This window comes from Pseudophryne corroboree, chromosome 6 (assembly GCF_028390025.1).
Source record: "Pseudophryne corroboree isolate aPseCor3 chromosome 6, aPseCor3.hap2, whole genome shotgun sequence".
NCBI lineage: Eukaryota > Metazoa > Chordata > Amphibia > Anura > Myobatrachidae > Pseudophryne > Pseudophryne corroboree.
In genome coordinates, this window is record NC_086449.1 from 568217369 (window position 1) to 568233105 (window position 15737).

General features: G+C 42.7%; 1 protein-coding gene across 2 annotated transcripts in view; it reads left to right on the forward strand.

Moving 5' to 3' along the window:
* NUP37 (nucleoporin 37) overlaps positions 1–15737 on the forward strand; it is a 145525-nt gene that overhangs the window by 2812 nt on the left and 126976 nt on the right. For both annotated transcript variants that reach the window (XM_063927803.1, XM_063927802.1), the window contains exons 2-3: positions 2637–2834; positions 15369–15493. In XM_063927803.1, the coding sequence (XP_063783873.1) occupies positions 2679–2834; positions 15369–15493 (281 nt within the window). In that variant the 5' untranslated portion in view covers positions 2637–2678. The remainder of the gene's footprint in view (positions 1–2636; positions 2835–15368; positions 15494–15737) is intronic.

A 15737-nucleotide genomic window follows, 5' to 3' on the forward strand; every position in this document is an offset into this window, starting at 1 on the left:
GTCAGCTCTCCTTTTATTCTAATCTATTTTTTGTTCCCATGAGTGCTGGTGTTCTTCTTTCTATTGTTTTGTCTTTTCAAAGGTATGCATACAGTGCCTTTACAGAAGCGAATGAGGGATTTAGAATAGATCTTACATCTAACTTAGCGCTATATAGCAGTAAACTTGTTTGTTCCTGGTGTGGATAAGGGTTTACGTCTGGGTTCCATTAAGGTCCAGATTTCAGCTCTCTCCATTTTCTTTCAGAAGAAATTGGCAGTGTTGCCAGAAGTTCAGACCTTCGTGCAAGGGGTACTCCACATACAACCTCCATATGTGCCACCTACGGCACCCTGGGATTTGAATGTAGTGTTGAAATTTCTACAGTCCTCCTGGTTTGAACCTCTGATGACTGTAGAAGACAAGTACCTCACGTGGAAGACAGTGATGTTACTGGCCCTGGCTTCTGCTCGATGTGTTTCAGAATTTGGGGGCCTTGTCGTGTAAAAGTCCCTACTTTGTCTTTTACAAGGACAGAGCGGAGCTCTGGACTAGACAGTTCCTGCCGAAGGTTGTCTCCACATTTCACCTGAGTCAGCTTATTGTGGTTCTGTCCAGTTTTGATGCTTCTGCTCCTCCAGAGGCATTGGATGCTGTTCGAGACTTGAAGATATGTCAAGCGAACGGCTCGGGTCAGAAAGATTGATTCCTTGTTCGTGCTCTGTGATGCGCAGAAGAAGGGTTGCCCTACTTCACAGCAGTCCATTGCTCATTGGCTTAGGCTTACTATCAAACAGATCTATGTGTCAGCAACCTTACCTGTTCCTAAGTCTCTAAAGGCCCACTCTACTAGATCAGTGGGCTCTACCTGGGCGGCTGCCCGTGGAGTCTCGGCCTTGCAACTACGCCAAGCTGCTACCTGATTGGGGAAGAACACTTTTGTGAAGATCTACAAATTTGATACACTGTCCAAAGAGGATACCCATTTTGTGCAGGCGGTGCTGCAGCAGTCTCCACACGTTCTGGAAGCTTTGGGACATCCTCATCGTACTAGTTTCCCCCAATATCCCTTATGGATGCTAGAGAAAATAGGATTTTAGTGCCTAACAGTAAATCCTTTTAAGGCATATTGGGCGCCCGCCTCAGTGCGTGGACTTTTCTCCAGGTTCTTGTTCTCTAGTTAACTGTTCAGCTGTTGAAGTTATTGTTTCCAGCCATTACTGGTTGTTATATGGTTGTGGTGTGCCTGTCTATAAATCTCACCACCCTTTGTACTCATATTCTTTCTCTCGTGTATGTCCTTTCTCCTTCGGGCACATTTTTTACCTGTAACTGCCTGTGGGAGAGGGCATAGAGCGGAGGAGCCAGCACACCCAGTGAAGAAAATGTAAAGTGCACTGGCTCCTTTTGACCCTGTCTATACCCCATTGTACTAGTTTCCCCCAATATCCCTTATGGACTACGAGAAAAGGATTTACCGGTAGGTATTAAAATCCTATTTTGTCTGTATTGTGTAATTTTAGTTTAGAATATAAACAAATAATATACACAAGTGCAAATTTTCTTTTTTTATCACACAAATGTAAAAATATATGTAATACAGGAAAAATACATCCTACATTGTGTTGTTCTAAAGTTTACAGTGATTTTCAGGGGTGACTGATTGAATGACAGCATTTTTATTCCATAAATACAGAGTGGTTCATTAAATTCATACTTCCTTTATGGTTATGAAAACTTACCTGTAAGGTAATGTTAAATGATACACAAAAAAAAAAATTAACTTACTAATATTAAATAAAATGTGACTATAATTCCATAACATTGAATATTACACCATGGGTCTTTTGGACTCGAACGCCTTAGGTGTATGCTCCATTGCAACACCCTAGGAAGGTTAAGAATATAACAGTGTCAAGATTTTCAAAATGCCTGCAGTTGTTACGGTGTGTACACATGGTGAGATATTTTCTTTTGATTTTGACTATATAGTCAAATTCGCAAGAAAAGTTAGTGCAGACTGCAAGGTGAAAGTCACCTTGCGATCCCGATGCGTGGTCCCGCCAGGTTGGCATCGCAAAAAAAGATACACTGTGCAGGCAAATCAATCCTTGCTAGATCGGTGTACTATCTAGTTCATCTCACATGTCAATGACATCTCACATAAGCCAAAATCTCACATAAGCCAAAATCGTAAGCACATATAGGGGGTAATTCCAAGTTGATCGCAGCAGGACATTTTTTAGCAGTTGGGCAAAACCATGTGCACTGCAGGGGGGGCAGATATAATATTTGCAGAGAGAGTTAGATTTGGGTGGGTTATTTTGTTTCTGTGCAGGGTAAATACTGGCTGCTTTATTTTTACACTGCAATTAGATTGCAGATTGAACTCACCACACCCAAATCTATCTCTCTCTGCACATGTTATATCTACATCCCCTGCAGTGCACATGGTTTTACCCAGTTGCTAACAGAATTCCTGCTGCGATCAACTTGGAATTACCCCCATAGTCCATATCTCAAGAAAAGTTAGTCAAAATCGGTGGTGCTGGGCTCCGGGGAGTTCAAAGGAAATTGCAAGTGAAAATCGGGCATAGCAAGGATCTCACCGTGTGTACACACCCTTATAAGTTTTCATGTTTGTGTTTGTCTTTCAGTTTGGAATAATATAAACAAAAAAAAGTGTATTGCGGCAGAAGATGAAACAGGACTCCTTTCAAAATGTCACATACTCAGTGGACTGTGAGGATTATGTACATGTAGTAGAATTTAATCCCTTTGACTCTGGGGATCCAGGCTCATTACTTGCCTATGGTGGCAACAACTATGTAGTGATTACTTCTTGCCGATTTCAGGTATGTGCATCATTATTATTATTATTATTATTATTATTATTATTATTATTATTATTATTATTATTAGTGCCGTCATTTACACAACGCCCTACAGAGAATTTGATCAGTTTGCCTTCCCCAAAGACAATATGTTCCTGCACATTTGATCATGATTTAGTATATTTCGCTATGGTATATGTAACTGAGATAATGTGAGTGTTATCTATTTTAATGTATACCTAATAAAGTCACTATTTTAAAGGGGATCCCTCATACCTATTTAGAGTGTTATGTAAACACTGCCAGACATTGCAAGTTATTTTCTGAACGTCCGAGATAAAGAAAAGGTGTTGCGCTGAACCCTTGTTTGGTGATGTAGTAGTAGTAGTAGTAGTAGTAGTAGTAGTAGTAGTGGTATCCGTTCACATGGTCGACCATGTTATGGTCGACAGTCATTAGGTCGACCACTATTGGTCGACATTGACATGGACACATGGTCGACACATGAGAAGGTCGACATGAGTTTTTTTAACTTTTTCTTCTTTTGGGGAACTTTTCCATACTTTACGATCCACGTGGACTACGATTGGAACGGTAATCTGTGCCGAGCGAAGCGGTAACGGAGCGAAGGCACCATGCTCGAAGCATGGCGAGCGAAGCGGTGCACTAATTGGGGTTCCCAGTCACTTTACGCAAAAAACGACACCAAAAAAAGTTAAAATACTCATGTCGACCTTTTCATGTGTCGACCTTTCATGTGTCGAACATGCATGTGTCGACCATGTGTCCATGTCGACCATGTCAATGTCGACCAATAGTGGTCGACCTAATGACTGTCGACCATAACATGGTCGACCATTCATACCGGAACCAGTAGTAGTAGTAGTAGTAGTAGTAGTATGAATCCATACTGAATCTAATGCAAACAAAGTTTACGGGTTTCAAGCAACCATACATGAGATGACAATCAAACAATGGGTGCAATGGCAGAATAATAAAGTGCGTATATAACTGGTGTGGTATTGCCACTGCAAAAAGTGCCAAAAATATATGATGAGCGTATAAAGTCTTCTGCACTAGGCAGTACAAGTCACAGTGAGATAGTTTGGGTCTAATGATAGTGGTGTGCAGATAGCATCCCGGGTCTCTGTGACTTTGTCTTACCACTATGGTTCTGATGTCCTTGGTGTTGGTGATTTGGGTGCCCAGATGGATGTGACCTGAGAGTTACTGCCACCGGTGACCTTATAAGTGTGCACCATGGGGTATCTCTCCCGTCCTGTTGGATGGAACCTCTGTGTCTCTGATATATGCTGCTTAACAATAGTTCAGGGCTTGGTATTTACACGGGGACAGCAATGTAGAACCTGCTGGAAGGAGATGCAGCCAATGGTGGTCTGTAGAGGCACTTATGGGGGTCATTCTGACCTGATCACACGCTGCTGTTCATCGCAACGATCAGGTCAGAAGACACTGGTGTGTGGCTGTCGTTGCCTAGCGGTCGCCTCTGCCTGATTGACAGGCAGAGGCGGGAGGGGGCGGCGTTTGCCCGCCGTTTTGTGGGCACAGTCCGGCCAACACAGGCGTGGGGGGAAGGGGGGGATGGACCGTGCGGGGGATGGGCCGCAGCGGCTGCGTGACCTCACAAACAGCCGCTGCGACCTGGGCAGCGATGAGTAGCTTCCTGCCAGCACGCAAAAGCTGTGCTGGCCGGGAGCTACTTCTGAAGTGCAAAAGCATCGCTGCTGTGTGATGCTTTTGCATTTCTGCGGGGGAAGGCGGCCCTGACATGCGGGGCGGACTAGCCCTCTGCTGGGCATTCCCCGCATGTCAGTGTGCCTGCTCGTAGCCCTGCAAAACTTTGCAGGGCTACGATCAGGTCTGAATTAGGCCCTTACTGTGAAGCATCAATCCTCCCAGAGGTGAGGTGATTGCTGGCAGTTCCCCGATTCTTTGATCACCAGTGCTGGCCGATTCCGTGTGCTTCGTACTTTGTATCCATTTTCTGAACAACAGCCCAAGATTTACTTTCCAGCAATTTGCAGGTTAAATCTTGAACCACATGGTTTTTTGCAGTCTACAAACCACCAAACTACATGGTTAAGTGTCCAGATGTGACACACACATTTTTACTTTGCAGTTTGTCTTTGAAAAGTCCTGGTGAGGTGTACTGTACCTGGCAAGACTAGCTTAATTGTTTAAAATAAAAGTAAGAAATTAAAAAAACACTTATCTTACATTCCTGACACAAACTTACTCAGCATTGGGCTGATACAACCAGAGAGTGCCGTATGGAGTAGCATTAGGCCCTCCTCCTATGCCTGCAGTCTTGAGATAATACCAGTGCCAGCATGCACTGGCAGCTCATGAGTGGTATATTGAGCAGGTAGTACACTCACTCACTGGCACATAACATGCCATGACAGAGGGTCACTGGGATTAGACACAATGGAAACTATTGTGGGGGTTTTCCCCAGCTTAGGTGGTGCACTGCAGTGGTTCCTAATGTCTGGCGTTGTTGTTCACATCTCACTAAAGGTGTGTACACTCTGGGGGTTATTCAGAGGTGTTAGCAAACCAAAAAAGCCCACTAATGGGCAAAACCATGTTGCATTGCAGGTGGGGCAGATGTAACATGTGCAGAGACTTAGTTTGGTGGGGTGTTTTCAAATTGCAGTTTCAAAATAAAGCAGTCCGTATTTGCCATGCACAGAAACAATATAACCCATGGTTTTGCCCAATTGCTAACTTTTTTAGCGCTTCACTTTTTCCACATATTGTTATGTTACAGCCTTATTCCAAAATGGAATAAATTAATTTTTTCCCAAAATTCTACACACCATACCCACGTGAAACATTTTTTTTTTTTTTTTTTCAAATTTATAAAAGATAAAAATTAAGAAATCACATGTACATAAGTATTAACAGCCTTTACCATGAAGCTCAAAATTGAGCTCAGGTGCATCCTGTTTCCACTGATCATCCTTGAGATGTTCCAACGGCTTAATTGGAGTCCACCTGTGGTAAATTCAGTTGATTGGCCATGATTTGGAAAAGCACATACCTGTCTATATAAGGTCCCACACTTGACAGTGCATGTCTGAGCACAAACCAAGCATGAAGTCAAAGGAATTGTCTGTAGACCTCCGAGACAGGATTGTCTTGAGGCGCAAATCTGTGAAGTACAGAAATTATCTGCAACTTTGAAGGTCCCAATGAGCACAGTGGGCTCCATTATCCGTAAATGCAATAAGTTCGATACCACCAGGACTCCTCCTAGAGCTGGCCGGCCGTCTGGGGGACAAGGGCCATAGGGAGATGACCAAGAACCCGATGGTCACTCTGTCAGAGCTACAGCATTCCTTTTGTGGAGAGAGGAGAACCTTCCAGTAGGACAACCACCTCTGCAGCAATCCACCAATCAGGCCTGTATGGTAGAGTGGCCAGACGGAAGCCACTCCTTAGTAAAAAGCACATGGCAGCCTGCTGGAGTTTGTCAAAATGCACTTGAAGGACTCTCGGACCATGAGAAACAAAATTCACTGGTCTGATGAGACAAAGATTGAACTCTTTGGCGTGAATGCCAGGTGTCATGTTTGATGGAAACCAGCCACCGCTCATCACCAGGCCAATACCATCCCTATAGTGAAGCATGGTGGTGGCAGCATGATGCTGCGGGGATGTTTTCCTACGGCAGGTACAGGGAGACTAGTCAGGATAGAAGGAAAGATGAATGCAGCAATGTACAGAGACAGCCTGGAAGAAAACCTGCTCCAGAGCGCTCTTGACCTCAAACTGGGGCTACGGTTCATTTTTCAGCAGGACAACGACCCTAAGCACACAGCTAAGATATCAAAGGAGTGGCTTCAGGACAACTTTGTGAATGTCCTTGAGTGGCCCAGTCACAGCTCAGACTTGAATCCGATTGAACATCTCTGGAGAGATCTGAAAATGGCTGTGTACCGATGTTTTCCATCCAACCTGATGGAGCTTGAGAGGTGCTGCAAAGATGAGTGGGATGAAACTGCCCAAAGATAGGTGTGCCAAGCTTGTGGCATCAGTCAAAAAGACTTGAGACTATAATTGTTGCCAAAGGTGCATCAACAAAGTACTGAGCAAAGGCTGTGAATACTTATGTACATGTGATTTCTTAGTTTTTTATTTTTAATACTTTTGTAAAAATCTCAAACTTTTTTGACGTTGTCATTATGGGGTATTGTGTGTAGAATTTTGAGGGAGAAAATGAATCTATTCCATTTTGGAATAAGGCTGTAACATAACAAAATGTGGAAAAAGTGATGCGCTGTGAATACTTTCCGGATGCACTGTAAGATAGCACAGACACCTACTGCTTTATGTTAACTAACAAGGCACAGAAAAACAGTTGAGTGGTCCAAAAGCGCTGTTCTAGTTAGAGTACTATATAGAGAGATAATGCCACAGCCGGGGGACACTTTTATATCGGTCCCCGCGGCCCTGCCATTAAATCACTAACTAGTCAGCCCTGGCCGGGGTACCCTGGTGGAGTGGGGACCCCTTAAATCAAGGGGTCCCCCCTCCAGCCACCCAAGGCCAGGGGTGAATCCCGAGGCTGTCCCCCCTCCCCCCATCCATGGGCTGCGGCTGGGGGGCTGATAGCCTTGTGTAAAATAAAAGAATATCGTTTTTTGCAGAAGAACTACAAGTCCCAGCAAGCCTCCCCCGCAAGCTGGTACTTGGAGAACCACAAGTACCAGCATGCGGGGGGGGGGGGGGGGGGGGATGGGCCCGCTGGTAACTGTAGTTCTACTGCAAAAAAAATACCCAAATAAAAACAGTACACGCACACCGTGAAAGTAAAACTTTATTACATACATGCATGCCGACACACACATACCTATGTTGACACGTCGACTCAGTAACCTCACCGCTGACCGCAAAGTTCCCACCATTGAAGATAATGGAGCGGCATAGTGCTATGCGCCGTCTGACAGTTCAGACGCGCACAGCCAATCAGGAGAGTGCCACGACGTGGCGCTCCCTGATTTGCTGAAGGGACCCTCTGTGAGTCACGTGGGGTCCCGGCATTCGGGGAAAGGGGTCCCATGTGTAAACATGGGACCCCTTTCAGTGCGTGGTCCGGGTAATGCGGTTTGTTTTTTTGCCAAGTACGTGGATTACAAGCAGAAGACGACAGATGCTACACAGGATTTTTGTGAGTATAATTTTATTTTCAGGTACCCCATGGATTCTACATGGAGAAGTGGACCGAGTCGGCGTGTCAACATAGGTAAGTATGTGTATGTCGGCGTGCATGTATGTAATAAAGTTTTACTTTCACAGTGTGCGTGTACTGTTTTTTTATTTGGGTATTTTTTTTGCAGTAGAACTACAGGTACCAGCGGGCCCGTTTCTCTCTCTTCCCCCCCCCCCCCCCCCCCGCATGCTGGTACTTGTGGTTCTCCAAGTACCAGCTTGCGGGGGAGGCTTGCTGGGGCTTGTAGTTCTGCTACAAAAAACAATATTCTTTTATTTTACACAAGGCGATCAGCCTCCCATCCGCAGCCCTTGGGTGGCTGGAGGGGGGACCCCTTGATTTAAGGGGTCCCCACTCCTCCAGGGTACCCCGGCCAGGGGTGACTAGTTAGTGATTTAATGCCAGGGCCGCAGGGACCGATATATAAGTGTCCCCCGGCTGTGGCATTATCTCTCTGACTAGTGGAGCCCGGTGCGGGTGTTAAAAATACGGGGGACCCCCTGTCAATTCCCCCCCCCCCCCCCCCCCCCCCGTATTTTTACAACCGGGACCGGCTCAAAGAGCCCGAGGCTGGTTATGCTTAGGAGGGGGGACCCCACGCATTTTTTTTTCTTGATTTTTCACCCCTTCCCACTGAAAAACATGCTCTGATCTCTCCGTATTATTTTAAAATTCTTTAAAAAAAAAATATATAAATAATACTTGTGGCTCCTAATAGACAAGCCAAGTAGATAATCCCTTCTAATATAAATAGATATGCTATTAGCAACAAACAAAACATGTTTGTAAAAATTTTTATTAGATTCCGCCAGACTGAAATTGACGAAATGACTGTCAAAAAGCACTGTTGTCGAATCGACATTGTTCAATTGAATATACTTTTGTCAAAAAGCCGCATTTTTACCATTGCAGACATGTTGAATTTGACAACTGTCGAATTTCAAAAAGTCGAATCTGAAACGGGCGTTTTTTTGTCGAAAACTACTGTATTGCATTGTCGAATCTTCTCTTTTTTTTTTGTGTCGAAAATGCCCCTTTTTTTCGACATTTGCGGCAATTCGACCGCAATTGCATATACCCCATAGTCTTCTATTCCCTCTCAGAAAGAAGAAAACAGAAGAACCATAGTGAATGGTAAACAGGAAGGCATCAAAAATGATTTCCCTTTGTGTTCACACTAACCTCAATACAATGAGCTGCAGAAGTGTCCTCCCTCATCCTTGCCGCGATCCGTTCGCACATGCAGATAGATCATGGTAGCAACTATTCACACCCTCTCGTGACTAGTTGCTGGTGCTTACACACCAATTAATTCCTATGGAAGCGAGTGCATACACAGCCACAAACGAGTACACAGCAAACGAGTCGTGTGTGCTGCAAATAGCTGCACAGATGAGCTAAGATTAGTCTGTATATGCACTAAAAGGTTTCTTTTATGTCTGAACAGGATACAGGTACCATAAACCACCTTAAAGAGACACACTCGCCTATAAACAGGTGGAATCGTTCCTCAAAATGTTGCTTTTAATCATTAGTGGCTCTTTCAATGTTGTATCCCAGACATATACACCATGAGATGTATACATTTTTTTTTTTTTTAATTTTTTTTTATGTGGTAGATTATGACTTGAAGTTTTCTATTGTTTTGTAATATATTTTTGGCAATAAAGGGATCTACAGTACTATACGCCTTGAAAGAAATAGGAAGATTATTGTGTATTTACTTGGGAACCACCAGTTTAAAGAGACATTTTTTTACTTTTTGTTTATTTGAACAGCGAACATAACTGTGTTTACCGTTGGAATTTGCTTGGAAAACCTATTCACCTTGTCCATATGTTTTTAAACAAAGGGTTTCAAATTAATATTATAAATTTAGAAAAATGATTGGAAAGTTGTAAAGCCAATTCAATAAACTACTAGTTCAAGAACCACTTTGAAACAAACTTAAACATCTCTTATTCAAAGTGCTGTGATTTGTTCTACCCACACTTATACACTGTGAAACCAAACTCCTCACCAGCAGACAAGCCTCTGACCTTGCCAAACACTGTCAGATAATTGGTCTGTCTGTGAACACCTGTATGGCATGCTGGAAGACTTCTCATACTCAACAGAGCGATACGTGCTGTTTGTTTGCAGACATAAACACTGTTCATAGACTGGCCCAATCAGCCGATAATTGTACAGTGTATGGCCTCCTTTTGGTCCTGTGATAAAATGAATAAATGTAGTAGCATGTAATTGTACATTTATTGTGGTATATTTGTATATACTTGACAAAGCTCTTAAAAGAGCTAATTGAGACAATAAGCACAAATACTACTAGATTGTGCTTTTTCCTGTGACCAACAGTTTAGGGCTTACACTTCAAATTTCAATACAAAGTAGGGTGATTGAGCCCTGATAACCACGGCTGTACCAAATTACCCTACAGTTAACCCCTTAACTTGATATATTTGTAAATATGTTTTCATTGAAAGGTAGTGTAAAATGTCATCAGTGATTACAAGATAATTGAAGATAAAGATGTTTAAGCCAAAAGTACACAGCCTGCCATGTTCCTGAACATATCAATATGAAAATGTAATTTGGAAAGGAACACAGCCTTCTTTAAATCACTCATTGTGTTTAGCTTACATGTACTAGTGAACCCTTTTCTGAGTTCAAGAAACTGTAATATTGCCTTTTCCCTAGTCCCAGATATGCAGCTTTAAAAACAAAGGTCTTTGTCTAATACACCAAATCTTTTGTAAGGTCACAGAGCCAAGTAGGGCAGAGGCTTTATGGATCCTTAACTCCTCATTCACCAGAACAACAATGGTTTTGTTTTTAAATGATATATTATTATTATATGTATTATACAAATAGTAATGCATATTTAAATAGTTCTATCACAGCCCGATTTACAAGGATTTGATACACAATCTGCCCTCATGAAAATGATAATGTCTTTATATTTGCTCATCTTCCTGGTTTTTCTGATAGCAGAGAGAGAGACCACAATGTGTTTACAGTCTATATATAATGGATTAACCCAGAGTTTCATAAACTCCACCATTACAGTCCAAGTTTTAAGGGTATCCAGGTGACTTATACCCCTTTCACATCGCACAAATAACCCGGTATCAACACGGCATAGTGTCTAAACGGGTCAGTGTGCGATGTGAAAGCACTTTGGCCGAATTAGCGGGTCGCCTGACCTGGTAATTCAACCCGGTAAAAAAGAAGGGTTATTACTGGGTTGAATACCGGGTCAGGCGCAGTGTGAATGGGAGCCGTTTCGATGCGACACGGCTCCCAATCACAGCATAGGGAGAGGCGGCTCAGGAGATAAGCTCCACCCCTGCTGCTGCTGCTGCCCCCCCCCTCCCTGCTTCTATGGCAACCGACCCGGTATATTGCCGTGTCGGAAAGCCAGCAAAGAAGAGCAAATGCCGGATCCCACCCGGTAAGGACACGTTTCTCTTACCGGGTGGGATCCGGCATTTGCGATCTGAAAGCGGCATTAATTAGTGCCTTACTCAAATTGATTTTATATCCTTAACACATGGGCTGTACTGGCATAGTTTGTGAAATTCTGGTTTATTCCATCACTGGACGGTGATGTCCAGACATGTACTATCCTACAGATATGTGAATACATAATGACTTTCTGATCTTACAATGTATTCTGATGCTTCCGCTTAAACTTAATGTATGCCCTCTTCTGGGACCATGGATTATGTGCAAGACTCCTAAATAACATCACAGTGCCTGTCCCTGTTATATTGATATGCACACGTGACCAGAATTGCCTAAATAGAACAATGTTTGAAGGTAAACAGATATAATTAATACATATGCCATACTGCATTTAAAAATCGGTCATTTCACAAAATTTTGATAATGGCTTTGTCTGTTAGAAGTTTTTTTGTTTTTTTTAACGAATCTATAAAGTACATGGGCAGCACAGTTGGTGCAATGGTTAGCATTACTGCCTCAGAGCACTGAGGATGTGGGTTTTATTCCCACCACAGTCTTAACTATGGGGGTTATTCAGATTTGTTGGCAAACCAAAAAAAGTAAGCAATTGGACAAAACCATATTGCACTGCAGGTGGAGCAGCTGTAACGTGCATAGAGATTTAAATATGGGTGGGTTATATTGTTCCTATGCAGGGCAAATACTGGCTTCTTAATTTCTACACTGCAATTTAGGTTTCTGTTTAAGCACACCCCACCCAAATCTAACTCTGTGCACATGTTCATGGTTTTGCCCAGCAGCTTGCTTGTTGGGTTTGCCTACAACTCGGAATAAGGTCATATGTGCAGTCTGTATATCCCCCAATCCCCCCCCCCCCCCCCATGCTTGCGTGGTAGGTTTACTCTGGTTTCATTGGAGCCGTAACTAGACTTTTTGGTGCCCTGTTCCAGAGAGGGACTTAAGGAGCATGCCTCGTGGGGAAGGGGAATGACTAGATTAATCCCAAAGAAAGGTCATGCTATGATGTCCCTTCCCACATTTTATTTATAATATATATAAAAAATCCAAACAGTCCACTTTTGTGTATCTTGCAGGGAGTTAAGTCCAGTACACCTTTATATTGCCAGACCATAATACCAATGTAAAAAAAAATCACAGTCGCATGGTATAAAAAGCTATTTATATTTGCCGCGTGTCCTTAATGAAAAGTTATCACAATCAACTAGGGGAGCAGCGCTCAGAACCCTCCATATCTCCGTGTAACAGCGTGTTCCAACAGCTGTTTCGTCACTCCTTCCTCAGAGGCAGTCCCCTAATGAAGGTGTTTCGCTGCATATGCGTGCAAATTAGACACCAAACTTAAGAAATAGACTACGCTACACCTCTGGGAGTAGCTCAGCTGCCCGGGCGTCCCACGCCATAGATGCTAGGTGTATGAGGACACATTTGTTCCATGCAAATAGCAACACGAGAACAGATTACAATCAATTTTTTCTACAGTCATTGCCATAAAGTTGCAGTGTTATTCTAGCAGCTCATATTTGCATATGTCAGCTGGATTACATACCTTTTATTGTGTAATGAGCCCATTGATAACTAGGCGAATCCTAACAAATGTGATTTCTGTTTTTGCGAGACTCGCACACGTGCATTCGCGCCAACCAGAAGCAGGGACATTACATCCGAGGACTCATCATTGGACTTGCAGAGATCACCAGAGGGGAGAGTTTTCTCTCTATCCCACTCCAGCAGCCACAATGTTAATATATCTCTGCATTATTGCTTCCTGCTTTACTAGAGTAGCTTCAGCAGTACGATATGTTCTCTAATAATACATCTAACTCTATGTGCTTTCCATTCAACAACTATTACATTTCTTTTACTGTTATGTACATTATTTGGCAATTTTAATATAGTCAAATCCACATTTTGCATTTTTCAAGAGACCAGGGTAAAAAGCAGCCTAAAAAATTAGGGGCAGTTGTATTAACCTGGAGAAGGGATAAAGAAGTGATAAAGCAGTGATAACGCACCAGCCAATCATTACGGATTTGAAAAATGACACCTTGTGCTGACTAGATTGCTTAGAAATTAGCTGAACATTGCTCTGTGTGTAGGGGTGCCGGCGACAGCGCGTCGCTATCGCCGGTGCTAGATTTGCCGGCATGCAGGCACAATCTAGCAAGGTCGCTCATTTCACAGCTGGGTGAAATGAGCGCCCCCCCCCCATGTCTGTATCCCCCCTCGCTCAGCACATCGCGCTGTGCTGAGTGGGGGGAGAGATGTGTACTGAGCGGTCCGTGCTAGACCGCCCAGCACACATCTCTGGGGAAATCTCCCCGTCAGTACGGCCCTTTAGTGTCAACTCAGGGTGCATGGAAATGTATTGAGGACTGTATAACTTCTGGAACAGTGGGAAAATCGTTATTTGCACATAACAGTTTAGTTTAGCTTTTTTACATTTTAAAGCCCAGAGTGACCCATTGACAAAAATAATGACATAGAAAACCAGGCAGCTGATTAATACTGCATAACTTACGTGCACCCCATTGTACACGTATGTAGCAATATGGACATTTGCATGTGTATCTAAAATCTTCCCATAGGTGTAAATATCACCTACTTATTAGTAGCTGTTGTGCACCCTGGCAGTCACTTCCTTGAATTAGAAGGTGCATAAAGCAGAATAGGACATTTGAAGTAGTTTACTTTCTGATTCTGCACAAACTTTCCATATTTCTGGTGTCTCTATAGATATTCAGTAGCTCGTAAGTTAGTTGGGATAGTGGTTGTAAGCTTGAAACTCTTTAAGGATCGGCTACTGATACCGACTCAGGACTGCTCACACCTATGCCGAGCTCAGCCAGTTATATACTACATTTTTCAGTCATTACCAGCATGATTTGCTACTCGCCTCAATATTAAATAATGTACCTGAATATATGACTTTTTGTTTTCCCAAATGTGTACTTTGTATTACTCGTACCGGAAACAACACTTTATAGTTACATTGTAACACTGGTTCTTATCCACAGCTCCTTGTGCAGCCTGTAACTGTGAACTATTCACATGAATATCAGAATAAACAATAATTACATGCTCACCCTCCTACCACTTGTTTTAAGAAAACTAGTAAGATGACAAAGATGAGAGAGAGAAAAAAATCACACCGATTTGTGCCTGACAACAGAAAAACGTTTGGTAGACTGAGATATGTATGCTGAGTATTTGGCAGCTGTAAGACCATCTCTACAAGAGCTTATTTATAAATAAAAATGCTTAATGAAAATAATGAGCCACAGAAATGGGTCACACTCACCGGTGCCGTGCCTGAGGTGCCAATGTTTTCTTTCTGTTTTGGTTTCTTCCACTGTTCAGTTTTTACTACACATTTCTCATAGGTTTGTAATCTCCTCTAGGTTGCAGCCCTGCAGCAAACTGCGCAACCAATTGCTCTTCCAGTGAATTAGGAAACGGACTGCAGTAGTAGTGTTGATGACTTGGCTATGGCACTAAATTTAAACTGCTGCATAGAACAGCCCTGTCTTATTACTGTGGGTACAAACCATAGCAGCCTTTTAAGGGTTATTGCATGTGCAGCCAATAAGATCTGGTAACTGTGCTGCAATGTTATGTAAGTGCTCTCATGGGACAAAAAGGATTTGTACAGTTATATAGGAAGGGGGGTATTGTGCTAAACATGGCTTCCTTAGCATGACGCCTGCATTTTTATGCTTGTTCAAATCTGGTTTTGAATCATTATTTAATGTTTTGGTTTTATGAAGAACGGGTTATATGAATGCAACAAAAACTTTTATTTAAAAGTCTGCATCCTAATATTGTGTTACGTACAGGAAGAAGATTCTACTATAAATGGCATAGAGTTCAAGACTCTAAAAACCTTTCAACACGGAGCCAGAGTGGATGCTATAGCCTGGAGTCCAGAAACCAGATGCGATACTTTGATTCCCCACCTAAGGTCAGTTGTCCTGTTTTGCCATGCTGTGGCTTAACCATACAGATCATCACCTCCTAGACTAATAGTAAAACTGATCGGCTCCACTAACATAAATTCTATATATTGTGCTCTCTGTTTAACATTTTGTTCTGCTATTCCAATAATAAATGTTTTATGCACAATAAATGTTTAATTTGCATGAGCTTTTAGCCAATTGCAATGGTCACTGTGTAAGCACTGCCATATACTTTCACATTCTATTGTA